General features: G+C 54.6%; 1 protein-coding gene across 1 annotated transcript in view; it reads right to left on the bottom strand.

The window, feature by feature from the left end:
• Window positions 1-27016, bottom strand: part of TRIOBP (TRIO and F-actin binding protein) — a 55935-nt gene extending 28919 nt beyond the window's left edge. Inside the window, exons 1-9 of the mRNA XM_070411078.1 lie at window positions 26888-27016; window positions 22198-22337; window positions 20692-20884; window positions 19491-19659; window positions 13050-15471; window positions 8185-8299; window positions 6200-7300; window positions 3220-3291; window positions 1019-1156 (exon numbers count right to left, since the gene is read on the bottom strand). Of these exons, the coding sequence (XP_070267179.1) occupies window positions 1019-1156; window positions 3220-3291; window positions 6200-7300; window positions 8185-8299; window positions 13050-15471; window positions 19491-19659; window positions 20692-20884; window positions 22198-22337; window positions 26888-27001 (4464 nt within the window). The 5' untranslated portion in view covers window positions 27002-27016. The remainder of the gene's footprint in view (window positions 1-1018; window positions 1157-3219; window positions 3292-6199; window positions 7301-8184; window positions 8300-13049; window positions 15472-19490; window positions 19660-20691; window positions 20885-22197; window positions 22338-26887) is intronic.
• Window positions 27017-27581: the final 565 nt, after the last annotated feature.

The raw sequence follows: 27581 nt of genomic DNA, 5'->3' as shown, positions 1-27581 counted from the left end.
CCTTCCTGCCAGACCTGCTTCCTGTTGATAAGGTAATTCCTGTCCATGGCTTGAAAGTACCACCCTGCCCAGGTAACCATGTTCTTCTCAATACTCTCTTACTAATTCCCAAAAGGCAGCAGAGAGGAAATTATGAAGTGGATGGGGAAGTTGGTATTTGGCCACGCCTGCTCCCCGCCCCTCCCCCTCACACCTCTGTGCATCCTGATCTCCCGGGCCCTCCCTGCAGCCCTGAGTGTCTCCATAGATTCCCTGCCCCCCTTAGACAGATGTGGCAACCAAGGCTCAGTGAGTTCAGCTGCAGCCCCATTCTCTCATCTAGGAATGAGGAAAATCACCAAGAAGCTGGCTCCTCTAAACCCCAGCTTTTTGACCTCAGGCAAGTCAACTCACCTCCCTGAGACTTAGTCTCTTGGTTTGTAAAATGGGTGTATGTCCTTAACATGCCCAGCCCAGTGCTGGGCCCAGAGCCAGCAAGAGGGTGACAGTCCGCCTGTAACTGAGAGAAGAGGCTGCGTGAGCCAGCCCCCTTCTCTCTGGCTGTGAAGGGGCAGGAGGGAGCAGGTCACAGCTGCCTCCCCCTCCCTGCCCTTGAGGAAACCCCGAACCAGAGGCCTGAGTGTTTACAGCCCTCTCTGGGCAGGGGATGGGTTACGTAATGCCAGATGTTTGTGAAACTGGCTCCAGCCCAGGACTGAGACACACTTTGCAATCCCTGAGCCCCTCACAGGGCCCTCCTCCCCCTCTTCCTCCCCCGAACCTGGCTCTCCCTGGCCGGTTGCAGACTGGGAGCTTTCAGCTCTGAAGCTCATTCAGTCACCCCTCACCCTGGAGTGGGCAACCCACTCACTCACAGAGGCCCTGTGGGCTCAGGGCTCTGCTTTTCCCTCCTTTCTCATGTGGGCCCCCAAATCCTGCCCTCTCAGCCTCCACTCTCTCCTCTTTGACTAACACCACCTCCTCCCTCTCCTCCCCCGCTCCCCGCCCTCACCCTCCCACCCCACTGGAGCCAGCCTACCCTTTGCCACCTGAGGACCCCCAGGGATAGCAGGAACGGATTGAACAGCGTGGGCCGGTCCCCGGGCATCCGCCATGAGGTCACCAGTCGGCCCTTGAGTGGGCTCCCAGCCTTGCCCTCCGCAGGCCTCTTGTCTGCCTGTCAAACAGGGTCCAGTGTTGGCCCCAGGTCCCTTTGGGGAGATGGGAAAGTCCCTGACTACAGCCTCCCCTGCCCATCCTGCCGTGCCCGCCTAGAGGCCCAGGGCTCCCCTGTTCTCCTCTCCCAGAGCTGGGAGAACGGAGCTCGGTACACCTTTCATGCTACATGGTGTTTGCCCGACTGGGCTCCTAACGTCGAACCCCATGTGGCCGGCAGGATCCAGTGGTAAATAATCAAGAGATTTAACATATAAGGACATATTTCTAACTTCTCTTGAAATATCTAAAGATGTGGGAACGCTGGACTCTCTTCCCCATGGCACAGCCACCTGGGGCCAAGGGGTCACACAGGCCCCTCTAGCCCCAAGTCCCCCATCTGCCTACTCTCCTCACCTTTGTGAAAGGAATGGATCATAGACTCCTACAGCCACCTGTCCTCCCATCCTGGGAGGACCCCCAAGTGAGCCCCCTTTGGAGGAACAGGCCCAGCAAAGCAAAAGCATCTGCCCCAAGTCCCAGAGCAGGTGGAAGGAAGACAGAGCCCAGATGTCCCAACCTTCCGGGTCCGGAGATTCACAGGAGGCAGAGCATGAAGCCTCAAAGCACAGGTGCAGCAGGGGTTTGGGGAAGGACTGCCCCACCGCCACCACGTCCCATCACAGTGCTGGCCACTAGACCGTGCGCCATGCTGGCGCTCTAGTCACTCCGCCCACACCCAGCATGCAGAAGGTACTAAGTGAATGTGAATGAATGAGTGAATGAATGAATGAGTGAATGAATGAATGAATGAATGAGGCTGCTATCAATTCTGTGTAGTCCTGGCTGCCTGGGGGTTATTGAGAGGCTTTCCGTGTTGCTGGGATGGGCCCATTTGGTGGAGACTAGAGGGACCCCTGTATTACTATTTCCTCTTTGTTCATGAAACCCTGGCCCCAGGAAGTATGAAGAAATAACCCAAAAAGGGGAAGCGCAAAGTTGCCGGAGCCCCTGTGAGAACTGGAAGTGCCTTTAGTGACCAGTCCCCTGTCCCCTCCCATTTCACAAACTCCTACAGCCACCTGTCAGAAAGACTGGCCCGCCAAGCACATGGGACATTGCTGCTGCTGTGCAAGGCCAAGCAGGGAATCAGGGCAGGGCCAGGAAGCGGCTTGGGGGGAGCAGACAGAGTGCTGGGTGGGGGTTCCAAGCCCTAGTTCTAGTCTGAGTTCAGCCACCAACTGTATGACCTGGGACAACACCCCTGCCCTGTGTTTTCTCATCTGCCCAGGGAGGGGTTGGGCAGAATCCCCCCAGCTCTGACAAGCAGCAGGGCCAGAGTCGGGGCTCCAGGCTGCCAGACAGGCACCCCAATCAGGCGGCATGTGGGACAGCAGAACAGCAGGGTAGGGAAAGCACAACCCAAACAGCCTGTCTCCTCCCGCCTCCCTCCCTCCCGCTGCCCCAGGCCCTGAGCTCTGACCTCACCTCTCTGGAGGCTGAGGGTGAGAGAACAGTCTGTTTGGCAGGTCAGGGGGAGGGGCGGGACAAAGCAGTGCACTACAGCTGCAGCCGGGCCTCAGAGCAGCCCCAGTGGGCCCCACCCCTGCACACATCTGTCCTGCCCCGGGACCCTGGAGGTGCTCCAGACCTGGCGGAGTGTGGCATTTCCTCAGCCCCTTCAACGCTTCTCTTGCTCCAGCTCCTGGAAGCTCTACCCTTCCTCCCAGCCTGGCAGCCCTCCAGAGCCAGAAGGACCTTGCCTTCAGAGACCATTGGAGCCAAACTGCTATTTGCCCAGGGGAGGCGTTTTAGCTACCTTTCCAGGGCATTCTAGCAAGTTAAGAGCAGAGCCCTGGGCTCAAGTCCTCACCCAAATCCCCAAGCCAGAAGGTGGCTCTGCCACCCAGCTCCACCAGAGCCCCTCTTCCCCAGGCCCCGCCATGCACACGGATGAGCCCATTACAGAGCCCACGTGGGTCTGAATGAACCCAGAGGTCAGCTGAGGACCTCAGCCCCTCTCCAATCTGATTTCCCATCCCTTCCTCTCCCCTCCCCAGGTGTCCACACCCAAGACCCAACTACCGAGTCTGCCCGCTTCTGGCCAGTCAGTGAGTCTCCTCTCGGTTCTGACTCCTCAGGCTCCTTTGATTGGAACTGGAGATAAGAAAGAACACAGCTTAGTCCAAGTTATTCCCCAGTTTCCACTCCTCTATCCACCTTCTTATCTATCCATTCATCATCCAACATCCATCTAGATCCAACATCCATAGATCCATGTACCCATCCAACATACATCCTACATTACCCACCTACTCATCTATCCAACATCCATTTTCCCATTTATACATCCATCCTCTATTCATCATCTATCCATCCATCCTACATCCATGTATCCTTCCTCAGTTCATCTACCTACCCTTCTAACATTCATTCACCATCCATCATCCATATTCCACACTTACCCATCCATGCAACATCCATCTATCTACCCATCTATCCATCTATCCATCCATATTCTACCCAACATTCATTCATCCATCCATTCATCACCCCATCCATCATCTAAGCAACATCCATCCATCCAACATCTATTATCGATTCCATTCATCACCCACCTATCTATATATTTATCTACCCATCTATCATCCATCCAGCATCTATTTATTATTTGTTCAGCATATATGCCCTATCCATCGTCCATTCACATATCCATTTTCAATCATTTATCATCTACCCACCCCCCTCCCATATTCCATCTTTTTTTTTCTTTTTTGTTAATTTCATCCAAGGATATTTTTTCCATTGATTTTTAGAGAGAGTGGAAGGGAGGGAGGGAGGGAAAGAGAAAAACATCAATGTGGGAGAGACACATCAATTGGTTGGCTCCCACACATGCCCCAGCCAGGGCCATGGATCAAACCTGCAACCAGGTACATGCCCTTGACCAGGAATCAAACCCACAACCCTTCGGTACATGAGCAAATGCTCTAATCACTTAGCAATACCAGCCAGGTCTTGCATTGCACTTAAGCATCCATGTATTCACTGGTCAACCATCCACTGAGCTGACCTCTTCCACTGTGTCAGGCCCTGGGCCAGGGGCCAGGGATACAGAGAGAAAGAAGGCACACCTCCTGCCCCACAGAACTCATGTTTCTTATGGGAAAATGACAACTGAGCATGACCAGATGAAGGTAGAACTACCAAGCCCAGAAGGAAGACATCACCAACCTGGGGAAAGTGTCTCAGAACAGGGCACCTGATCTCACTTGCACAGTGAATGGCATTTAGTGAAGAGGGAGAGAAAGAGCATCCTGGGCAATGGGAACAGCATGCACAAAGGCAGGGAGATGTGCTCACAGGGCTCTGCAGCCAGCTCAGCACAGCCAGAGGGCAAATCTGGGTGCAAGGAGGCATTTAGTGAAGAGGGAGAGAAAGAGCATCCTGGGCAATGGGAACAGCATGCACAAAGGCAGGGAGATGTGCTCACAGGGCTCTGCAGCCAGCTCAGCACAGCCAGAGGGCAAATCTGGGTGCAAGGAGGCCAGGAGGCCTTGAATGCCGTGCCAAGGATTTTCACAGAGGTGAGCAGCTGGAGCCCCAGGAGGACCTAGTGAATGCCTGTTGTCATCTGTGGAAATGCCCGTGTGTGTGTGTGTGTGTGTGTGTGTGTGTGTGTGTAGAAATGCCCTTAAGCACGTGGTGTTCCTGCCCCTCCCCAGTCACCATCTCCTAACCTCCCCGGGACTCCTGAGCCTCACTGTGGAGTAACTATAGCTGAAGAATCTCCCTGCTCTCCCTCTTCCCTTTGATCTGGCATCCCAACATTCACTGGGACACAGCATGGCGCCCTTCCTGAGCTATGAGTAGTCCACCTGCCTCCCCAGGAAGCCTGACAGAACCACATTGGCTTATGCCTGCCTCTCTGGTGACTGTGCATTGAATTCATTAGAGGACAAATGGATAAAAGCCAGAAATACGGGGGAGGGACTCCTTAGTCCTGCCGTGGACTCTGAGGCCTCACAACATGGTGGTTAAAAGCTTGGACTTATGCAGGTGTGACCCCTGGCAAATGCCTAATGGGTCTGAACCTTGTACATGGCAGAGCATGTAAAGCTCCCAGCCCAGGGCCTGGCACGCCACAAACCCTGCCATCGTCCTTGCACACTGAAGGTCAGATGAACAAACAGGAGCCTCGCATCATCCCAGTGGTACCCGTCAGGGAAGGAGTTGGTCCTATTTTATAGGGAAGACTGGGGCCAAGATGGGCTAGGAGTCCCAAACCATGTGCTGTGTTCCGGGGAGCTGAGGCAGGCTGCAGGGCTCTGGCCTCCAGGACCCTCCCCGCCCATCACCTTCAGATAAAGGCTCCAGGCAGCACCAGAGTACCACGGACTCTGTGACCCTGCCCTGGGCCAAGAAGGCAGGGAAGGGACTTGGTGAGCACCTACTATGTGCCAGGCATTGACCCTACGTTGCACGTGGGTCCTCATTTAAGCAACCTGTCTCAGCAGCTGACTCACTCAGTGAGCAGATGCAACCTCTTCACTGTGCCTGAAAGGAGCTGTAAGGACCAGAGCGAGGTAAGTGAGGCTGTTCTGGACCGAGAGGAACCTGGAATACAGCAAGGGGCGGGGACATGACCACACTGGCTACAATGCCGGCCAAAGTCAGCTAAGAGCCACCGGGGCAACACAAACCAGGTGTTGTGGGGCCGGGAGGGGAGAAGGCTGGACAGAGCGTCTTGCCTGAAGCCTCAGGTGATCTGCACTGAGCAGACCTGGGGTTCACCCCTGCCCCAGCCCTTACTAGCTGTGTGATTTGGGGCAAGTGGCTAGACCTCTCTATCTCAGTTTCCTTATTTGTAAATTATCAGTGGCTTTCTCATGAGGTTGCCATGGGAATTAAATGAGGAAAATACCCATAAGTCATTCACACCAGGGCGTAGCGCATAGTAAATTCTCACTGGAGGGTTGGCCATTATCACCGATGGCCATTTTGGTGACTGGGAAAGGTTCTGGTCAGGAGGGAGGATTAGGGCCGAGCTTTGAGACTGACTTACCTCCCAGTCTGCTGAGCTGGGGCCTTCTGCAGGGCTCCTACTCCCCAGCTGGCTCGTCTCCAGACCAGCCGTAGTTGAGGTCTCTGGTCCACTTGTCACTTTGGTCTTTGGCCACTGGGTGGAGGTGCAGGCAGGGCTGGGCAGCTGGGCCAAGCTCTGGGGCCCCTGCTCGGGGCTGTGTCCATTGACTAGGGTGGCCTCTGCCCAGCCGGCAGGCTGGCTTTGTCGCTCTCGTTCAAGGGCATCCTTTGTGCCTGGGGAACCCAGCTCTGGCCCTGGAGCTGTGACTGGGCCACCCCAGTGTCCAGCTGGGTCCTTTCGGGGCAGCTGGGCCTGCAGGAGCTCCAGGAGGCCTTCCCAGTCCAGCCTTGGAAGACGGGAAGCAAGCGTTGGCTCCTCTGGGCGGGCCCAGGCCCCCTCTCTGGGCATCCCAAGAAGGCTCAGCAGGTCCCTCCAGTCAAGCTCCAGGCGCCTCTCAGGGCCATGCAGGTGTGGGCATGCTCCCTCAGTTCCCCGGCCCATAGCAGTGTCTGTCTCAGGCCTCCAGGAATTCGAGAACTCTCCTGGGCCTTCCCGGGTGTTCTCCGGGAGGCTCATAGGCTGGGGAGGACCGAACAGCTCCTGCAGGGCGCCCCGGCCCCTTTGAGCTGGCCTGTCAGGGGGCTTCTGCACCCCATTACTGGGGGGCTTCTCCCAGGCCTCTGACTTCCCCCAGCTCTCCTCAGACTCCCTGAGAGGGCCCCTCCATGTTCCCTCCAGGGCTCTGGTAGCGCCCCCACTGGGCTCCTCAAGTCCTTGCCAGCCCCCCAGGCCTGGGCCCTCCTCCTGGCTGCTCCAGCCTCTCTCCAAGTGTCTGTGCGGACCCGGGGCCCCAGGCAGCTCCTCCTGACTCTGCCACCCACCCAGAGGCTGTCTTGGGCCCGCCCGGCCTCTCTCCGGAGGTTTCTCTGTTCGCCGTTCCCTCTCAGAAGTCCTGGCTGATGTCCTTGGGGGCTGCGAGGACCCCTGGAGCCGCAGGTCCCCCCCAGGTCTCCTGGGAGGAGGGGCCTCTGCACGGCTCCTCCGGGCTGGTTCTGCCTGCTTCGCAAGGGGCGTGGTTACCTGAGGACGAGGTGAGGGGTGGGTGAGGCTCCAGGACCCTGACCAGGTGGCCTCTGCCGAGGAGCTCAGGACACCGGGCTCTTGGCCAGGCCACAGGGAGAGGCAGGCTGTGTCCTCACAGCAGCTGGGATTAAAGCGGGTCAAAAAGCACCTACAGTCTCTGCGCTCCCTCCCGGGGGCAGGGGGTGTCTGCTCTTCCCTCTCACCCACTTTCCGCAGTTCCAGAAAGAGATCTGCAAAGAGCTGCTCACTGTCCCGGCTTCCCCCTCCCCCACGATATTGATTCCAACCTGGGCTATCAGGTGCACGAATTTCCACACCAACACTCCCTTCCACTAGCTCAGGCCTTGCCCTCTAAGAGTTTCTTTAAAAATATAAATCCCACTCAGCCAGCGTGGTTCAGTGGTTGAGCATCAACCTATGAACCAGAAGGTCACGGTCCAGTTCCCGGGTTGTGGGCTTGATCCCCAGTGGGGGGCGTGCAGGAGGCAGCCAATCAATGATTCTCTCTCATCATTGATGTTTCTCTCTCTCCCTCTCCCTTCCTCTCTGAAATTAATTTAATATATATATATTTAAAATATATAAAAATATTAATCCCGGCCTGGAAGGGATGGCCCTTAGAGGCGGACTATTGAGTCCAAGACTTTCCCCGAAAACTCAAGCTAGCAGCTACTTAATGAAGGAATGAAACAACAAGGAAGGGCCACCTTCAAAGGACTGCTGGCTCTGGGAGAGGGGGAAGCTGGACACCCGTGGTTGGGACTCTGACACTTGCAGAAAGGACCTCCCTTCCCAGGACCCCGCCTGGCACCTGGGGGAGGGGAAAAACAGTGGCTCGCCCCTTGGGGTGGAGGGGCCCAGGGCAGGCTGGCAGTGCTCACCTCCCTGCTGAGGGCAGGGCTGGACTGTCTCCGGAGAAGCTGGCTCTGACCTTGGCTGGGCCGTTGCGACCGCCCCTCGTCCCGGGCCTGGAAGGTCCCTGGTGCCTCGGACTTCCTATGAGCAAACGCAGCCGCCCCTCTGAGGGCCCTTGGGCTGTCCCACTCCCAGCACCCACCGCCTCTACCCACCCCCAACGGGAGGAGAGAGAGGAGACCCACGGCTGAAGAGCCCTAAGGGAGGGCTGAGCCTCTCAGGGCCGCAGTATCCCCTTCTGAAAAATGGGTGACACTGCTCTACCTGCCTCATGGGGCTGTTGTGGAGATGAAATGGGAAAAAGGATGAGCAAAGGTGGGGGCTCAGCCTTGGCCTTGCCTGCCTCCTGTCTCTCAGTACAGTGGGGCCTTGACTTAGGAGTGTCCCGACTAACGAGTTTTTTGAGATACCAGCTGTCTCTCGGCCGATTTTTTGCATTGAGTTGATAGAGTAATTTGAGTTAACGAGCTCCTTAACGAGCTCCTTAATGAGCTCGGTCTGGTCTCCGAATGAATTAAACTCGTAAGTCAAGGCCCCACTGTACCTCCTGTTTCTGACTGCCACCCAGCCAACAGCCCATCTCTCAACCCCAGACAAAGGTTAGACTGGTCTTTGTGGGAAGTAAGGTTTATTGAGCACCTACTGGTCACAGGCACTGTGTACACACGATGGTAACGGCAGACATTTATTGAGCACTGCTTGTGTTCCAGGTGCCAAGCACTTGTACCGTCTCATCTCATCGCATCTCACGCAACCCCCGTGGGGTGGGGACGGGAACTGCAGAATGCTCACGCCCTCGTACTCCATTCTTTCTGCCATCTGTCAGTCTACATGGTAAGTTTTTGGCTTCCCAGGCCCACCCTTTTCCTCCTCAGTACTAACAAGATTCCTGCACTTGGCCTTGAAAACTCCGGGCCATCCCAGCTGTTGGCAACAGAGCTCTTTTTTTTTTTTTTAAATATATTTTATTGATCCTTCACAGAGAGGAAGGGAGAGGGACAGAGAGCTAGAAACATAGATGAGAGAGAAACATCAATCAGCCGCCTCCTGCACACCTCCCACTGGGGATGCGCCCGCAACCAAGGTACATGCCCTTGACCGGAATCGAACCTGGGACCCCTCCACTGAGCCAAACCGGCTACGGCGGCAGCAGAGCTCTTAGCAAGACCAGAAAGAAGAAGTGTTCCCTCTTCCTACACAACTCCAGGACGGCCAGCATAAAAGGTCGTTTCCAAGACACCTAGGCTTCAGGCATTGTTGCCACGTCTGTCACAGATAAGCTCTAAGCTGGTAAAAGTCCCTCGTTCCACTTAGCTGTCTTAGTCATTGGTAGCCATGGCTATTAATATTTAACATGACATCTCTGTTGCACGTAGGCATACCAAACAGATTCTGGGCCCGTCTCTCCCCTCCCACATGTAAGGGGTCAAAACAAAAGACCGGGCCGCTCCACTGGGTATCTAGTCCAACAGGGTTTGAGTCTGGCTCCATCTACATCAGTGGTTCTCAACCTTCCTAATGCGGCGACCCTTTAATACAGTTCCTCATGTTGTGGTGACCCCCAATTTCATTGTTACAAATTGAACATAATTAAAGCATAGTGATTAATCACAAAAACAATATGTAATTATATATGTGTTTTCCGATGGTCTTAGGCGACCCCTGTGAAAGGGTCGTTCGACCCCCAAAGGGGTCGCGACCCACAGGTTGAGAACCGCTGATCTACATGGCCAAGTGGAGCTCTATCTCTGGTGGCCGAGCTGACCTGGGAGTGGCCTGGAACAGACGGCCTGGTGCTGAGCCTGGACTGAGCCCGCAAAGAGGAAAGTAAGAGGAACCTCCACTTGGTCTGGGAAGGGACTGTGCTTGGAGTCTGCCTCCAGCGTGGGAGCCATGCTGGAACCCGACAGAGGCTTCGGAGAGAAAACACATCATGGGCTTGGGGTCTGTTGTTGTCTGACGGCTTTTGCCGATGTCACTAAAATCAAATCCATAAAGTAACTGGAGCTTTTAGCAGTTGACTCACAGGGAACCCAAGCTTCCCACTGGACTAAGTGTTTCTAAGTTTGCGGGCTACCTGATCAGGTTCCATTTTTAATCTAATTTGAAGTGAGAGAGGTTCCGTGCTCTGTGAGAGCTGAGGCCTTGGAGGGCTTTTCCTCCAGAACCAGGGTGCAGGAGCCTCTGTGAAGCAAAAGCCCCAAACGTGACCCGGTGGGGAGGACACTGTGACAGCGACGGAGAATACTCCGTGCGGGGCACCGTGTGTGTTCTCTCCAAGTGAGTGCGTTTTCCGTATAAACTCCTGCTTGCTCAGTTCCTCCTGAGGAGCCCCCTCCATGTGGAATTGAGGGAGAGGAGTGAAGACTCAGGTGGAATCTGGGCAGCAATAGGACCCTCGGGCCACCTGTTCCTGAGGCTGATGTGGCTGCACAGGGCTGATAAAGGAAATGAATGGGCTCTTCCACCTCCACAAAGTTTAAAGGACAAAGCTGTCAAGTCTAGCAAATTCCATGAAGGCTGTTTTGAATGTAAGAGACTAGGAAGTGCTTATGTGATTCTAAGATAAGAGATTCCAAAGGCATCCAGGCGAGAAGAAAATGAAGATATCAAGCCAAAATTCCTAATGCTTTAATGTGAGAGCCGGTAAGAAAAAATTCCCAGGCTTAGTTAGTACAATGCTTGGACAGAGTAGATGCTCAATAAATACACGTTAAATGAAATAGGAGAAAATAATAAACGTACTGTCTATAGTCACCCACTCATAAATTTTAGTCTTCCAGATACTCAAATAGGTTTTAAAACTTCATTTTCAGATAAGAATGGTTTTCTACTTGGAAAAAATGCCATACAACAGGAGAAAATTTAATTACTCAGTAGAGTTATAAAACCTTGGTTAAAAGGTACATCATCTATTTCTCCAAAATATATACTTAAGCATATGCAATTTTTATATATCAATTATACTTCAATAAAGCTAAAAAAGGTAAATAATCTATTTCAAAGAATAAAATAAAATGAATAAAAGTATATGTGTAAAAACAATTAAATGATTAATAAAAGTATAAACATACTCTGGACTTTTATTATAAACCTTTATCTCTCTAAAAGTTACCCCAGTAGGAAAAAAAGAAAGAAAATTTAACTTAGGTTTAAAGACCTTAGTGTTCCTACTGAGTTATCAGATAAAAGTTAAAGTACACAAACTGACGTCTGACTAAAAATAGTCGTCATAAAAAGGCAAAGACAAAGGGGGTTTTAGGGCAGTGAAACTATTCCGGATGATACCATCATAGTGGATCCGTTTCCTTGTATATTTGTCCAAACCCCTGGCATGTACAGCACCAGGAGTGAACCTAACGTAAACTATGGACTTTGGATGCTAATGACGTGTCAGTATCGATTCATGGTTTGTAGCAAATGTACCCTCTGGCCAGGCTGCTGATAGTGAGCTGAGTCCAGGCGTGTGGGGGAAATGGGATGTATGGGAATTCTCTGTACTTTCCACTCAGCTTTGCTGTGAACCTAAAACTGCTTTAAAAATTAGTGTCTGTTTAATTTTTAAAAGGCCAAAGAAATAATTATATTAATGCTGGAGACCTTAAAGGTTGTCATCTGGATAGTAAATGGATTGAAGTTACTGTAAAAAGAAAATTTGAGCCCTAGCTGAGCCTTAGGACTGAAGGGTCGCAGCCCAGGAGGCAACCAATCAATCAATGGTCTCTCTCACATGGCCACATGGCCGTTTTTTCTCTTTCTGTCTCTCCCCCTCCCTTCCACTATCTCTAAAAATCAATGGGGGAAAATATCCTCAGGTGAGGATTAACAAAACAAAAACAAGAAAGAAACGGAAATTTGAAGAAGGAAAGATAAGATTTCTCACAGATTCTAATCTAAGATAAAATGTTGCCTCAGGGACACAGAGCGAGGAATTCTGGATGTAAAATATTACCTGCTCTTTAGGGTGATGGAAATGTTCTACATTTGGGTTGTGGTGATGGTCTTGGTAAATACACTATAATTCATTATACACTGAAAGGTTGAGACTTCCAGACCTGCTTGTTTGCTGTTCTTTCAACCCTGACTAATGGAATTCCAACCCTGGTCCTGAAAACTCCTGAGGCTGGGACTGCTGGAGAGAGAAATCTCTGCGGAGCAGGGGTAATGCTTCCCCTCCCAGGGCTGTGTGAGTGGCCCCAGGACCCAGCACTCCAGGAGGCCTGGACTTAGGGCTTGTCACCACATCCCAGGAAAGTAACCTTTAACCTCTAAAAAGTCTGTGACTCTGAGTTCTCTTCATTACAATAATGGCTCTGGCTATATATTTTAAACTGACATCTCTTCCAAGAGGCAGGGGTAGCCACGAGTCTTCTTTGTTACGGCAGAAAAAAATCATGGGCACTTTCTTCCCTCACATAAGGAGGGGAAAAAATAAACTGTGACTATGGATCACATTAAGGGTTTGAGAGCTTAACCTCATTTCAATGAATGGATAACGTTCGAATTTTACAGATGGGGATATTGAGGCTCAGGCGGTAACTTTACCAGGTCACAAAGATGGGGAGTGGCTTTGACCCGGGATTGAACCCAGTCTGCCTGACCCTGGTCTTTGCTCTTAACCACCAGGCTATGCACAATATCACTTCATCGTCAAAAAAAACCTCTTAACTTAGGGAAAGAGATGAAGTGACTGACCCAAGGTCACACAACCAGTAAGGGGCAGGGCAGGGGACAACCCTTTCCATCTGGCAACCTAAGCCTTGAACCTTCCACCTGTCCTGCTGCCGAGGCTCCTCCCCAGCCCACCTGGCTGACCCCACCCTGGGCTCACCTGCGCTCTTGCCCGAAGAGGCGCTCCACCTCTGCGCGGCCAGGGCTGCGGGTTCGGCCCCCGTTGCTGCCCTGGGGCCCTGGCTCCCTCTGTGCCAGCCTCCTGGGCGGGGGCAGGTCAGCCAGCACGGTGTACTCCTCCCTCTCCAAGTTGTGCCTGGTCTCCCCAGGGGGTGCTGAGCCCCGGGAGCCCCCTGAGCTGCCTGGAGGAGGTGAGGGTGCCAGGAGGGCTAGGTCACCGGGTGGGTGGCGGGGTGGGGAGGAGGCTCGAGGTGCATCCCGGTACCCGATGCACACTTGGGGGGGCAGCATTGGGGAGCCATGCAGAGAGTCAGTGGAGGGGGCCAGGCTCTCCATACTAGTCCCAGGGGGGTCCTGAAAGAAGAGGGAGGGCTCGGGAGCCTGGCGTGGGGGGGATGTGAAGTAGGGTGCATCTCGGTGCCCAATGCACACAGGGGTGGGGATGTGGGGGGGCTCGTGCAGGGAGTCTGTGGAGGGGACAAGGCTCTCGGTGCTGGCCCTGGGGAAATCCTGGAACAGGAGGGAGGGCTCAGGGGCCTGGCGCGGAGGGGAGGAGGCCCGGGGTGCATCTCGGTATCCGATACACACAGGCGGGGGGAACTGGGGAGGGTCATGCTGGGGCGACTGGTTCTCAGCATCTGATGTGTCCGGGAGGAAGGGGAAGGGGTCGAACTGGGTGTGGCGAGGGGGTGAGGAGGCCCGGGGAGCATCGCGGTGTCCGATGCACACGGCCGGGGGGATATAGGGCGGCTCGTGGTGAGTGGATTCACTCTCAGAGGCGTGGGGGTCTGGGAAGAAGGGAAACGGGTCATACTGCAAGTAGCGAGGAGGCGAAGAGGCTCGGGGGGCATCCCGGTGTCCAATGCACACAGCACAGGGAGGCTGGGAGGACTCGAAAGAGGTCTGGGATGCCCCTCGGGTGAGGTACAGAGGCGTGGAAGTCCGGGGGGCACTGTGGGGGCCGGGGTTGTGCGAGGAAGAAGAGGCCCGGGCTGGTGAGTTGTGCTGGGGAGGGCCCGAGGAGGACTGGGGGGAGTCACGCTGAGCTGGTTTGGTGGGAGATGAGGTCTGAGGCCTGTCAGCTTGGGTTGGCCGAAGGGCGATAGAGGCCCAGGGAACTTCACTTTGCTTGGAGCGGGATGGGGAGGAGGTCCGGGGACCATCGCTCTGGGTGGGCCGGAGGGGAAAGGAGGCCCAGGGGATGTCTTTGTTAGTACGATGGGGAGAAGGATTCCTGGGGTTATTCCGCTGGGTGGAGCGATGGGGAGATGATGGCCCAGGATTGTTCTTTGGGGTGCAGCACTGAGGGGAGGAGCTCCCGGGGTGGTCCCGCCTGAAGGAAGAAGACTGCGGGTTGTTCCGTTGGGTAGAAGAGGTTCTGGGGGTGTTCTGCTGAACACAGGAAGTTCTGGAGTTTTCCCGCTGGGTGGTCCGGTTGAGAGAAGAAGCTCTGGGGTTGTCCCTCTGGGCACAGGATGATCTAGAGTTTTCCCGCTGGGTGGTCCGGTTGGGAGAGGAGCCTCTGGGGTTGTCCCTCTGGGCACAGGATGTTCTAGAGTTTTCCCGCTGGGTGGTCCGGTTCGGAGAAGAAGCTCTGGGGTTGTCCCTTGGGGCACAGGATGTTCTGGAGTTTTCCCTCTGGGTGGTCCGGTTGGGAGAGGAACCTCTGGGGTTGTCCCTTGGGGCACAGGATGTTCTGGAGTTTTCCCTCTGGGTGGTCCGGTTGGGAGAGGAACCTCTGGGGTTGTCCCTCTGGGCACAGGATGTTCTGGAGTTTTCCCTCTGGGTGGTCCGGTTGGGAGAGGGGCCTCTGGGGTTGTCCTTTTGGGCACAGGAAGTTCTGGAGTTTTCCCGCTGGGTGGTCCGGTTGGGAGAGGAGCCTCTGGGATTGTCCCTCTGGGCACAGGATGTTCTGGAGTTTTCCTGTTGAGAAGTACATGCAGAAAAAGAAGTCTGAGGGTTGTCCTGTTGGGTAGAAGAGGTTCTGGAGTTGTCCTGTTGGGCGGCTCTGGGGGAAGAGGAAATTCGAGGATTGCTCCGTTGGGTGGACGAGGTTCTGGAGTTATCCCGTTGGGCGATTCTTGAGGGAGAGGCCGTTCTGGGGGTGCCCTGCTGCGTGGAAGAAGCCCTGTGGGTGTCCTGTTGGGTGGATGAGGTTCTGGGGTTGTCCCGTTGGGCTGTTTGGGAGGGAGAGGAAGCTCGGGGGGCAGCAAGTTGTATGGAAGCCGTCTGGGCAGCGTCCCTTTGGGCAGAGCGATGGAGAGAGGAAGCCTGGGGGGTGGTACTTCGAGGTCCGCTCTGTGGTGTCGAGGAGGAAGCCCGGTGCCGCTCCAAGAAGTGCCCACTTTCTCCCCGGAGCTTCGCCCAGTGCTGCCCGGCGCTTCGGCTCCCACCACCCGTGTCTAAGAGAGAAGAGGCAATGCACGGTGAGGGGAGCGCGTGCTTTGCAAACTGAGAGATGCCCCAAGAGGGATGTCAGGGAGTTCCTAGCGTCTTGGATTTGGCTAATTCCTCCTGGGCCTTGGCACCCTGCCTGCAATTTGGGCCCCTGCCACCAGGTGGACAGTGGAGGTGACTGCCTTTGATCAGCAGGTCAGAGAGGAGGCTCCCCCCACCCACTGCTCATGTGTTTAAGAGCAAGAAAGCAGGTGCCTATCACCCATTCACACCAGGGAGGCGCTGGGTCGCCATGTTATTCTCACCTCAGTCTCTCCAGGGCTTGAGGGGACAGGGTGGGATGGGGCGGTGAGGTGACAAGATCTGATTAATGTTTTAAAAGATGGCTCCAGCTGCTGTCGGGGGAATGGATTGAAGGGACCAGCAGGAGCGAGAGAGCTTGAGGGGCTCTGGCAATAATGCCGGCCAGCGGCAGCCATGGTGGCTTGGCCAGGGGGTTATGGTAGAGACAGCAAGATGGGGACAGATTGGAGGTGTGTTTTGAAGGCAGCGCTGAGCAGAGCTGCTGGTGGTCGAAAGGGTGAAGGAAGTAAGGAATCAGGATTTGGGGTCCAGCTGCTGGGCGGGTGGTGACAGAACAGACTGCAGGAGAAACAGGTTTGGAGGGAGAATTAGGTGGCTGGTAGCCTCCTCTCAACCCATTTTCCTCTACTCCTCGAACCCAGCACCTCTGTCCACTTCTTAGGGCCTCTGCACTGGTTGTTCCTTCTGCTTGTGAACTCAGACCTCAGCCACAATGCCACTCCCCCCTTCCCCCTAGGCCAGTGATAGCGAACCTTTTGAGCTCGGCGTGTCTGCATTTTGAAAAACCCTAACTTAACTCTGGTGCCGTGTCACATATAGAAATTTTTTGATATTTGCAACCATAGTAAAACAAAGACTTATATTTTTGATATTTATTTTATATACTTAAATGCCATTTAACAAAGAAAAATCAACCAAAAAAATGAGTTCGAGTGTCAGAAGTGTCATAGGTTCGCCATCACTGCCCTAGGCCCTCCCTGTCCACCTGGCCAGTTGCTCTCACAGTTTCCTGTCTTAATTCTCCCAAAAGCAGTTGCCGCTCTCTGCTCTGGCTTCCTTTTTGTTTTCTGCCAGCTTCTCTCCACTGGAGGGCCCGCTCCAGGGGCTGGGTCTTGTCTGTCTTCTCCCCTCTGGCTCTCTAGCACTAGGACAGGGCCTGGCACACAGTAGGTGCTTGATAAATACTTATCGAATGAGTGAAATGAAGAAGCTGTGTTGAGTGTGAGGTGCTATCCTACACCCCAGTGAAGAGGTCAGTTGTACAATGAACTAGATAGAGGTCAGGGGAGAGATCAAGGCCAGAGGTGTGAAGCCAGGAGATGCCGATTTTTCCAGATAGCGTTGACAGCCAGGTGTTGTCAAGTTGTCAGAGAGAGGAGAGAAGGGAGCCCAGGACCAGGCTTTGGGGCATCCATATTTGAAGGTCGAGCGGAGGAAGAGGCATCAGCAAAGGAGTAGCCAGAGAATGGTCCTGACCCATCACTGAGCAGCCGGCTCTACACCTCTTCCCTGAATCTACACCTCTTCCCCGAATCTACACCTCTTCCCCGAATCTACACCTCTTCCCTGAATCTGCACCTCTTCCCCGAATCTACACCTCTTCCCAGGCTCTGGATCCACCCCGGCCCACACTGCTTGCACCTCCTCCCCAGTTCTCCACGGTCAGTAAAAGGCATCGCCATCCACACAGACACCCAGACCAGCAGCTGGGACCGTGTGTTCTCCTGTCCCCAGTCCCATCAAGTCCACCTCCTAAACCTCTCTCCTTCTCTGTCCCCTCCTCACCCACAGCCACCGCCCTAATTCAGGTTTCTCCATCTCTCCCTTGGACGATTGCAACGGGCTATAGAGGGGTTACAGGAATGGTGCGTCCATCACCCACAGAGCAATTCTTCACCCAGAGTGACCAGCTGTTAACAGTTTGTCTCATCTGCTTTATCCACGCATCTGCCTACTACCTACCTGTCATCTACCTGTGTCTATCTCTCTATCTTCCTATCATCTATCTTGTTGAACATGTGAGAGTTGAAGACCTCATGACACTTCACCCCCAATGCTCTCCTAATGCATCTCCTATGAGCAAGGACCATTTCCTCCTATCCCCAGGCCTTTTTCGTCTTTTGGTGGGACCAGATGCAGGCGGTGCATTTTTAGCCAGAAGACTTGGAAAGGATGCTGTGTCCCCCCCGTGCATCACATGGGGGCACCTGACGCCACTCTGCGCCCGCTGGGATGCTGAGCGGCCACTTGGTTAAGGAAGAACTGCCAGATCTTCCCATCCTAAGGGTGCCTTTTCCCTCTGTAATCGATGTGTAATCTGAGGGGTGATACTTTGAGATCGTGTGACTATCCTGTTCCCCAACCACCTTTCACCCAGGAATTTAGCATCAGCCGGTGATTCCTGCCTGAATCAGTCATCACTACAGTGGCTGCAACAGTCCCTTTACTGGCTTCTCAGCCTCGTCCTGCTCCATCCTTCACACTTCGCCCTGGTGAATTTCTTCAGGCACAGGTCCAATCATATCACTCCTCTCCTCCAAATCCTCCCATGGCTCCCTACTCCTTAGAGAGCTGAGTCCAAACTCCTTGGCCCAGGGTGGTCTGAGCATCTGTGCTCTAGCTGCACACCCCCGAGTACTCCCCATTCACACCTCCACGCCTGGCCAGGCTGTTTCCTCAGCCAGAGCACCATGTCCAGGAGCCACTCCTCTGTGAGTCCCTCCCTGTCTGGAAAGAAGCTCTTTGTCCTCTGCCCCCACTTCCCACACAGCCCTTTGCTCACAGCAGGGCATGCGCTTCTGCTCCTCCTCCGTCCTGGGCTGCTGCACTGGGGGATGAGCGTCTGGGCAGGGACCAGGTAATTCCTCCTGGACACCCAGTGTCTGGTACCAGGTTTGTGCACAGTTAGCACTGGCATGTTTGATGATTGGATGCTACAGGAGCCATAGGAAGCCAGGCCTGCCCACCAGGGTAGGACCTGGATGCTCGGGCCCATATCTCCGAACCCTGACGATGCTGGAAATGCAGATCAGGAGCAACACAGTGCAGCAGTGATGGGAGGGCCCAAGCTGTGGGAGCCAGCATCATGTGACTCTCTGGGCTTGGCCTGACCAGCAGCCTTTCCCCTTCCCTTGGGAACACCACCCAGATTTCCTTTGGGCCATCCCCACTTCCCCACTCTCAAGCCATAGGTTTGTGCAGGGGGCTGACCCTACCCCTGATCTCCTGATTAGGCACATGACCCAAGCTGGGTCCCCTGGAGAAGCCTTCCTAGGACTTTAGCTACATCTGTTGAGAAGATTGTACTTTCTGTTTGTGGAAGTTGATAAGCAAGTAGGATACAGCCTGGCACTGCTGCTGCTCATCATGTCACTATGGGGGAGGGTCTGGCTGAGAATGAAGCCACCACAGAAGAAAGCGGAGCAGAGGCCAGATTTCTGATACTGTTTGCATCTGGATCCAGCTATGCCTGAAGTCATCTCCCCCTAGACTTTTTTTAAAAAATCTATTTTTTTAATTGATTTCAGAGAGGAAGGAAGAGGGAGAGAGAGATAGAAACATCAATGATGAGAGAGAATCATTGATCGGCTGCCTCCTGCACGCCCCACATTGGGGATCGAGCTCAAAACCGGGAACTTGAAATATGACCTCCTGATTCGTAGGTCAACACTCAATCACTGACTCATGCTGGTCAGGCTCCCCCTCAACTTTTTACTCCGCTACTTTGTCGCTTGCAACCTGAAGATCCTAACCCACCAATTGTGGGAGATGTATGTAAAGCAGGTTGCATGGACAGCACGCCTGCTCCATAATAAGATGAGACTGTTACTATTATTAGGACTTGAGCCAGCAAAGTGAGACATGCCCAGGGACCCAGATGGCCCCTAGCAATCACTCCATCCAGTCACAGGAACCAACCTGGTCCGGCAGAAGGACTCACCCTCCTTCCGTTGGCTCGCAGTGTCTCCTCCCACAGGGGACCGGGTGAGGACGGACGGAGCCCTTTGGGTGCTGTCAGCTCTTGACCCCTCCTGCAGCTTCCGAGGGATCATCTCGGTGATCTCGTCCCCGCCGGGGACCTCTTCCCGCCTTTTGACAACGTCCCAGTCCTGCCAGGGAAGGAGAGGAGAAAGCGTGCTTGGAGGTTAAGAAGAGAGACCCCCAGCATGAGATGGGTAGAAGGAAGGAAAGGACCTGGCATTGAAAGGGCACCTACTGTATACCCAGCACTATGCTGGGCTCTTAGGTGTCAACTCAACTAATCTTGAATCCACTCCTGAGGTAGGCAGTCTGTGGAGCCAAGAACTTGCCTGAAATCACACAGCTGGGAAATGGTTTACGTGGGAGGGGACTTGAACCCAGGGTGCACCATGTGGTAGGAGGGCCTTGGCATAGTAGTCCCCGCCCCAGAGACAACCCCATGATCCAGAGAGAAGTAGTTTCAAAGCCTTGCCCTACCATTTCCCAGATGTACGGCTTCCACTAAATTGCTTTCCTTCTCTGAGTCTCAGTTTTCTTGCCCCCAAATAGTGCCGTAAAGCAGGGTGGTGAGCCTTCCTGAGCCCATGCTGGCCGCCTCATCACTTCCCTGTCACTTCCTCCTGGAGGTCTCACAGACAGTCTGCCTCTTCTACCCTGGGGTGGCCCTTTGAGGGGTTAATGCCCAGGAAGTTCCTGATTCCCTTCTCTCAGGGAAACGGCCCAGCTCTGCCCAGCACCCACCCCACCCCCAGCCTACTCCCTTCCCTCTGTCCTCTGTCAGCGCTGGTCATAGGGTGCAGTGGTGTGTAACCAAGGCAGGGCCAGGACCAAACCCATCCTTGCTCTGGACAAAACACCCAACCTCCTGGCCCTCTGTGACCTGTGACCTGAGAGTTTTTGGCAACCTGAGCCCATTGGTGATTCCCATGGAGCGCCCATCAACCAAAACTCCTTCCTCCATTATTTCATAGGCAGAGCCCGGCCCTCCTGCACTGGCCCCTACCTCTCCCAGATGGGGTGGTCGGGGCAGCCTGACCCACTAGGCCTCCAGGGGCCCTTGGCCCAGGTCCCTGGTGTGAGGCCCAGGCCTCCTCTGGGAGCTTGGGGCTGGCACAGAGGGGGGATCTGCTCATGCCCTCAGTCTCCCGCCCCCAGCTCACCACAGAGGACGAGTTGCTGGTATCATCAGGGGCGTCACAGTCAGAGCTGGAGCTGGTGCCAGAGTCGGGGCCCTCGTCGAAGCTGCACAGGGAGGAGGCTGGGCCCTCCAGATAGGGCACTACCTCGGAGTCCCAGCTCCTGCTCCTGGGGGTGGCTGAGGGGCCCTCTGCAGGGAGCCCTGTCGCTGGCCTCCTGAGAGAGGAGACAGACACATGACTTTTTCCCCAAAAGTTATGGGAATTAAGAAGTAACACCCCCATCCAGGTACACACACACCTCACGTTACAGGGGAAAAGGGAGCTGACACCAGGCTCTCTATGTCTGCCTGGTTTAGCTACAACAGCCTCTCTTTGAAATGAGTGTAATGATTCCCATTTTACAGATGAAGAAACTGAGGCCCAGAGAGGCCCAGGGACTGGCCAAGATCACAGAACTAGAAAAGGGCAGCGCTGCACTGTGAACCAGGGCTGTGGCGCCAGCCTCGACCCTCTGTCACTGGAGCAGCAGTGGGGACCCACGCTCAGGAAGCCCAGACATAACTGTGCTGAGCTAATGGGGGGCTCTGAGAGGTAGCAGAGCTCCAGGGGCAGTGGCAGGGGCAGCAGTCTGGATGCCAAGGGAGGGCGCTGCAGAGAAAGGGCACTGCTTAGGGGAAGCCAGCGAGGGTGGCCACGGGCCTTAGCAGGCTTAGAGCTGGCAGTATCCCCAAGGAGTGGCCCACGGATTGGCCTGCAAGATGGAAAGGGGTGCTGACCCCCAAGAAAGAGGCCTGCAGTCAAATAACTTTGGGACACACTACACACGTCTACCTCCCCGCTTCAGAAGCACAATGCATGTCTGCAAACTACAGGCTTGGACAAGTCCTGCAAGAAAGGCATCCAACTCTGTGCATCCTGGACTTTCTGAAACTATTTGATGGCAGAGCTTTTGGTTTTTTTAAAAAAATGTCTGCCTGTGAGGAACACATGTTCCCAAAGCAATGCTGGTTTGATTCAATTCTTCTTATTTTTCAAATGGGGAAACTGAGGCACAGAGCGAGGGAATAACTTGCCCAAGGTCCCACAGCCCAACAGGGATGAAGCTGAAACAGGACCCCAGGTTTCCAGACCCTCAGCCATGCCCTCCCAAAGCCCCTCAGCCCCAAAGGGACTTCAGTGCACCTCAGGATGGGGGTGGAGGGAATCCCAGAGCCTGGAGCCATGCACAGTCAGACAGGTGGGTGGTAAACCTGTTTAATTTTTTAAAGCTGTGCAAAGGGAACAAGGAAATGTAAGCAGGCTGTGAGCCATGCCCAGGGCTGGGTGGGTGCGTGGGTGCTCTGCACCCTGGAATAAAGCTGAGCTAGGGCCCCAGGAACATGCCCGTGTGCCCAGCTGTATGGACTGACCATGTGACCCACGCCAGCAGCCACCATAGACAGACGCTGCCATTGTGAAGGGGTGTGGGGTGGGGTAAGTGAGGGCTACCCCAGGGAGCCCCTCCCCAGGCCCTGGAGCTCTACCCACCTCTCGGACTCTGGCCCAAGGCCGAGGCCCACCACAGACTGGCACCCAGAGGCTGAGGCTCTGTGCAGGTCCTCAGATGCAGGCGGGCGGCGGGGCAGGTCGCAGTAGGGTGCCTCCGCACCTGGAGGGCTCCCGGGCTCCTGGGACAGAGTTGCAGAGAGGAGGCACCTCATGGCCCACGTGGGGGCTCCCCTCCCCCTGCGCGGCCCCTCCCCCCACCAGGCGGTGTGGAAGTCTCCAGGCATCTCCTCCTAGGATCTCAGACTTCTCAGGAGAGCTGTCCATCAGGCTGGAAGCGCCCCTGGGGATCCAGGCTGAGGGCAGACCGAGGTACAGTGTGTGCATGCACATGTGTGTACAGGTATGTGGGCGTATAAAGGCCTGTGTGTGTGCAGCTGTGCACACGTGCATGCATGTGTATGCAAGGCCGGGGGGTACACTAGTGCATGTTTGCATAAGTGCATGCAAGTTCCTTTATATGTGTTGGCACATATGTAGGTGTGTGTGCCTGAGGGCATGAAGTGCACAGAAGGGACCAAAGAGTTTTCTGTAGCTAGAAAGGAGGAGGAAGGAGGGTGGGGAAGAAGGGTTAAACCAGCCTGCAGAGGGAGGGAGGAAGAGGCTGTCTGAGGGAGGAGATGGGGAAAGAAGGCCTCATCGGAGAGATTTGCCCACTGAAGGAGGGCAGGGGGCCCCAGGGTGGAGGCGAGGCCCTGAGCTGACTGCTGGCTTCTCTCTCCCTCCGCCCTCACTGAGGCCACACCTGTGAAGGCTGGTGCTGGGCTCACCCAGGGGGAACGGCTGCTCACCTCCAGGAAGGCCCCCCCATTCCTCCCCACCTCCCGGGGTGGCAGGGCCCTCCCCTGGTGGTGGGAGACAGCGGCCACAGCACCCTGCACCCCGCCTCCTCTCGGGTTACCTGGACGGCGGGCTCCGGCGGTGGCGGCTGGCGGCTGTCAGCACCCTCGTCCCCGGGGGGCTCCGGCTCAGGCCCCCACGCTGCGGCCCTCCCAGGCCCCGACTCTGGGCCGTGGCGGCGGCGGCCGAGGCAGCAGAAACCTTAGAGGGGCCGGCTGCGGGAGCAGGGGCCCCTCATTACTGTTTCATAAGCCGGGGCCCAGCCAAGAACAATGCAGGACATGAAACCACAGGAACCTGATCCCCACAGCTCACCTGAGAGCTGGCAGGGCGGGGGCCTGGGCCTGGGCTCCCTGGGGACCCTGGAGCCCAGAGCTCAGGGCTGAGGCCACAGCTTGGACACAACCCCGGGGTGGGCTCAGACACTCTGGGTTCCAAGAAGGTAGCCCCTGGCAGGTCCTGGGCAAGGCCAAGAAGTGGGGCTAGGGTGTCTGCCATGCCATCCAAGCCAGAGGAGCCCGTCTGGGTTCAGTTTCGCCCCCTGCCCTGGAGCCAGATTCTGATCAGAGCTCGTAGCGGGAGGTGTCAGATCCACAGCCCGGCCTGGCGCCTGGGCCACCCCAGGGACCTCGCAGCATGAATGAGGCGGGAGCAGCTTGCTGGGCATTGCCAAGGGGTCCGAGCCCAGCTGAGCCCAATAAGACCCCAGCCAGGCATGGAACCTCCTTCCTGCTCTCACCCCCAGCCCCCATCATACCCATCGCCCACTTGAGCAGCCCCGCAGCCAGTCCCTGGCTCTGATTTCCTGTCTGGCGGGTCAGCACAGGCTCTGGCCTCAGACAGACATCAAGCCCAATCCTGGCACCTCCACTTCCCAGCTAGGTGACCTCAGCCTGTGGCTTCCCCTCTCTGAGCCTGGTTTTCTCATCTACAAAACCGGGATGATAAGAGGACCCACCTCCTAGGGGTGCTATGAGAATAAAAGGAGTTAATATTTGTAAGGGGCTTAGAACAGTGTCTAGTTTGTACATCTTAAATATACTAGGTAACGTATAAAGATGAAATAGAATTTTATTAGTGTTGAATCGATAGAATGTTAAACACAGCTTGGACACAACCCCGGGGTGGGCACAGACTCTCTGGGTTCCAAGAAGGTGGCCCCTGGCAGGTCCTGGGCAAGGCCAAGGAGTGGGGCTAGGGTATCTGCCATGCCATCTACAAAACCGGGATGATACTTTAAAAAGGGACGTGCAGTACCTGGCACACAGCACGACCCTCCCACCGAGGCTCCCTCCCTCCATCCAGAACCTGGCCGTGACCTGCTCAAGGCTGTGTGATTTCCAGGGATAAGCCCTCCCCCGGCCTGTGGGACTCAGCTGAGAACAGAGTAGAGGCAGATCCAGAGCTGGGATCCCAGAGGAGCCAGAACAAGCTTTGGGGAGGGGCCTGGGCCATTCCTGCATCTTCCAAGGTAAAGATGTCAGAATTACTTCCACCCGCAAGAGATATCTTTCCAGGCCCCCAGGGAAGAGTTGGAGCCCAGGTTAACTAAGGCTCCAGCTGGGCCCCACACAACCCCATCCAGGCTGGGGGATGCTTCTGAAACACAGATTTTGTGACTCTACATGTTTGAAACCACTTATCCATGAGCAAGACTTTTCATCAGTGTCAGATCCTGATGATTCGAGAGCCTTTATCTCCCGCTGAGGTCTGGCTCCTCAGCTCCATAACTCAGTAACTTCCCCCATCTACAGTGTGGCCCACAGGCACCTGTCACTCACTGCCCCAACCACTCCCGATGGACTTCCTATCCCAAGTACCTGCCTCAGGAAATAACTTAGAAGTCAGCCATGTTTCACCCCTCCACATTCCTCAGGTACCAAATCCTTTAGATTCCCCTGTTCAATTAGGTCTGAAATGTGTCCATTTCTCTCCATCTCAAAGTCTCCATCATCTTTGGCAGGAGTAACACCGTTTTCTCACAGGGCACCTTGAGTTACTCTCACTCCCTGCACTCCGTTCTCTGTCCTGCAGTCAAAGCGACTTTGGAAAATGCAAATCTGATCACATCACTCCCATTTAAAATCTTCAGTGGCTCCCATGCCTCTCCGGGGAAAAAGTTGGAAGTCAGCATGTCTATAAGGCCCCAGGAAGCCCGGGGAGACCAGCCCCTACCTCATTCTCCAACACTGTCCTGGAGTTCCTGTGCCTCTCCCTCTTGGTGGCCTCTCTCCATTCTCCAATGTGCCTCCTCCTTTCTGCCTCAGGGCCTTTGCACCTACTGTTCCCTTCCTCTCCTCTTCCCCTAACTTCACTGGCCAATGTCCCCACATAGCCTTTACCAAGCAGCTGAAATGTCATTTCCTTGGAGAAACCAATCATTGATCCTCGTGCCACTTGCTATTCCTTACTACCTTTACCACAACTGTAATTCTTTGCACGATTAGTTAGTTTCCATTTCTCCTGCTAGTTTGCAAGCCCCATGAACCAGGGACTGTGTCTGTGTTACTTATCACTGTTTCCCCAACACCTAGCATAGTGCCTGGCACACGTGAAGCACCTATTCAATATGTGTGAACATGTGAACTGGCCCGTCTCAGCCGGGAAGTGGAGGGACTAACCCTAGAACCCAAACTTGTCTGAAGCAAAATTTCTTCTCCTGTTCCTGACTTGCCATCTCCCCACCCACCAGGAGAAGGTGATTTGCATGGGAGATGGACTCACTGAGCTTTCCGGCCGCTGTTCCCTGAACTTGGGGGGAGGGGAGCTGTTACTACAGGTATCAGGACAGGCAAAAAGGAATCTCCCAGGTTGGTTTGCCTGATCAGGAAGGAGGGAGAGGGAACTAAAGCGTATTGAATTAGCCACATGTGACTGAGGCTAAGCAGTGCCAGATGCCCTGAGTGAGGAGCCTTGTTGCCTTTACTCTCTAGGAGAGTGAAGCCAGAGGGTAAATGACCCAAGGTCACACGGCGGGGAAATGGCAAACCTGGCACTGGAACGCTGGCTGTGTGGCTCCAAAGCTGAACAATGACTCACTGATATTGGTCACTTTGGAGCCTAACCCCCTGCATGGTGCTGGCTGCCAGGCTTAAGAGAAGCCTCAGGACCCTGTGGGAATGACAGGGCCATGATGCACCAAGGCTGAAGGGCCCATGGAGATTCAGGGTCCCACGTTTCTCATAGCGTGTGTACCAGGAGCTCTGGGTTTATGTGTGCGGGGACTTGGCCCAAGACCTATGGTTCCCAAAGTGAGAAAATGCTTCACTCCTTCAACAACTTCAAGGACAACCTTTGCAGTGGCTGCTGGGGTATCTTGAACATCTCTCTAGCACCCGCCAACCTCCCCCCTATCCCCCCAACCTCCCTTTTTAACAGACAGCAAGACTCAGGTTCAGAACCTTTGGCCAACAAATTCTCTAGAATTTAAAGACACTTCTGTTTTTCATCTTTCTCTTTCCTTCTTTTTAACCTTTTATATAAAGGATATGGTCCTAGTTTTCTATTTGTGGTGGTGATGTAAAGTTCTGCTTTAGTGGAAGTCGAAAGGGAGTTGATGTAAAGAATAAGGTATGTAATAGATTACATGAGGCAATGACAAAAAAAACCCAAACAAACAAAACACAAACCCACAAAATCGGGAGAATGACTGGCATTTGGGGAACATTCACATGGTCCCACTACTTCATTGAACAGATGGAAAAACTGAGGCTCTGCCCAGGAGGAAAGCCAGTGTCTGGGTTCAACTGCAAGTGAGTGTCCCAGTCAGGCCCCAGCCCATCATGGCCTCCCCCATCCCAGACCACCCGACCACTCCGGAGCGCCAGCCCACCTGGTGCCTTGCTCTGTAGGCCTCCTCAGGGTGGAAGCAGTTTTGACAGCAGCTCTGGGCAAGCACATTGGCCTCGCAGTGTGCGCAGGAGGCATTCCCAGCCTCCCCCTCCATACTGGGTGAGTCAGGCCAGGGCAGCTCCTACAATCCACTGGTGGGGCCCGGGAAGAATGGAGCAGGGAGGCGAGGACCAGGTGACTGGCTAGTAGTGTACCCGGACCGCAGCCCCAGCTTGCCCCTGGACAGACAAAGACCAAGGAAATAGGTTATTCATCTGTGTATCCATCTGTTCATTTATTCACCCAACAAATACCCATTAAGCACCTACTAAGCACCAGGCACTCTGCCAAGCACTTGACACATGCTTCCTAGTCATTATTGCAGTGTTGCTCCAAGTGTGTTCCGAGAACCCTGCTAGACTCAGTAGAGCTGTTTATAAAATGCATATTCCCAGGTCTCTCCCCAGATCTGCCTACTCAGAATCTCTCTGGAGGTGAGGCCTAGGGGTGTGCATTTTAAATAAGTCTTCTAGGGCACTCATGCTCCCCAAAGTTGGAGTGCCCTTGCCTTACAATTATCCTGCATTGTGGATAAAATTCATGTCAGTTTCAGATGAAGCAAGGAAGGCTCACAGAGGTTCCATAACCTGCAAGGTCCCAGTGGCTGAACTGGATTCAAACCCAGGTCTGTGTAC

Source organism: Myotis yumanensis, unplaced genomic scaffold (assembly GCF_028538775.1).
Source record: "Myotis yumanensis isolate MYYU_CA2020_CCGP unplaced genomic scaffold, mMyoYum1.0.hap1 SCAF_3, whole genome shotgun sequence".
Taxonomy (NCBI): Eukaryota; Metazoa; Chordata; class Mammalia; order Chiroptera; family Vespertilionidae; genus Myotis; species Myotis yumanensis.
This window is presented reverse-complemented; position numbering and strand designations above follow the sequence as displayed.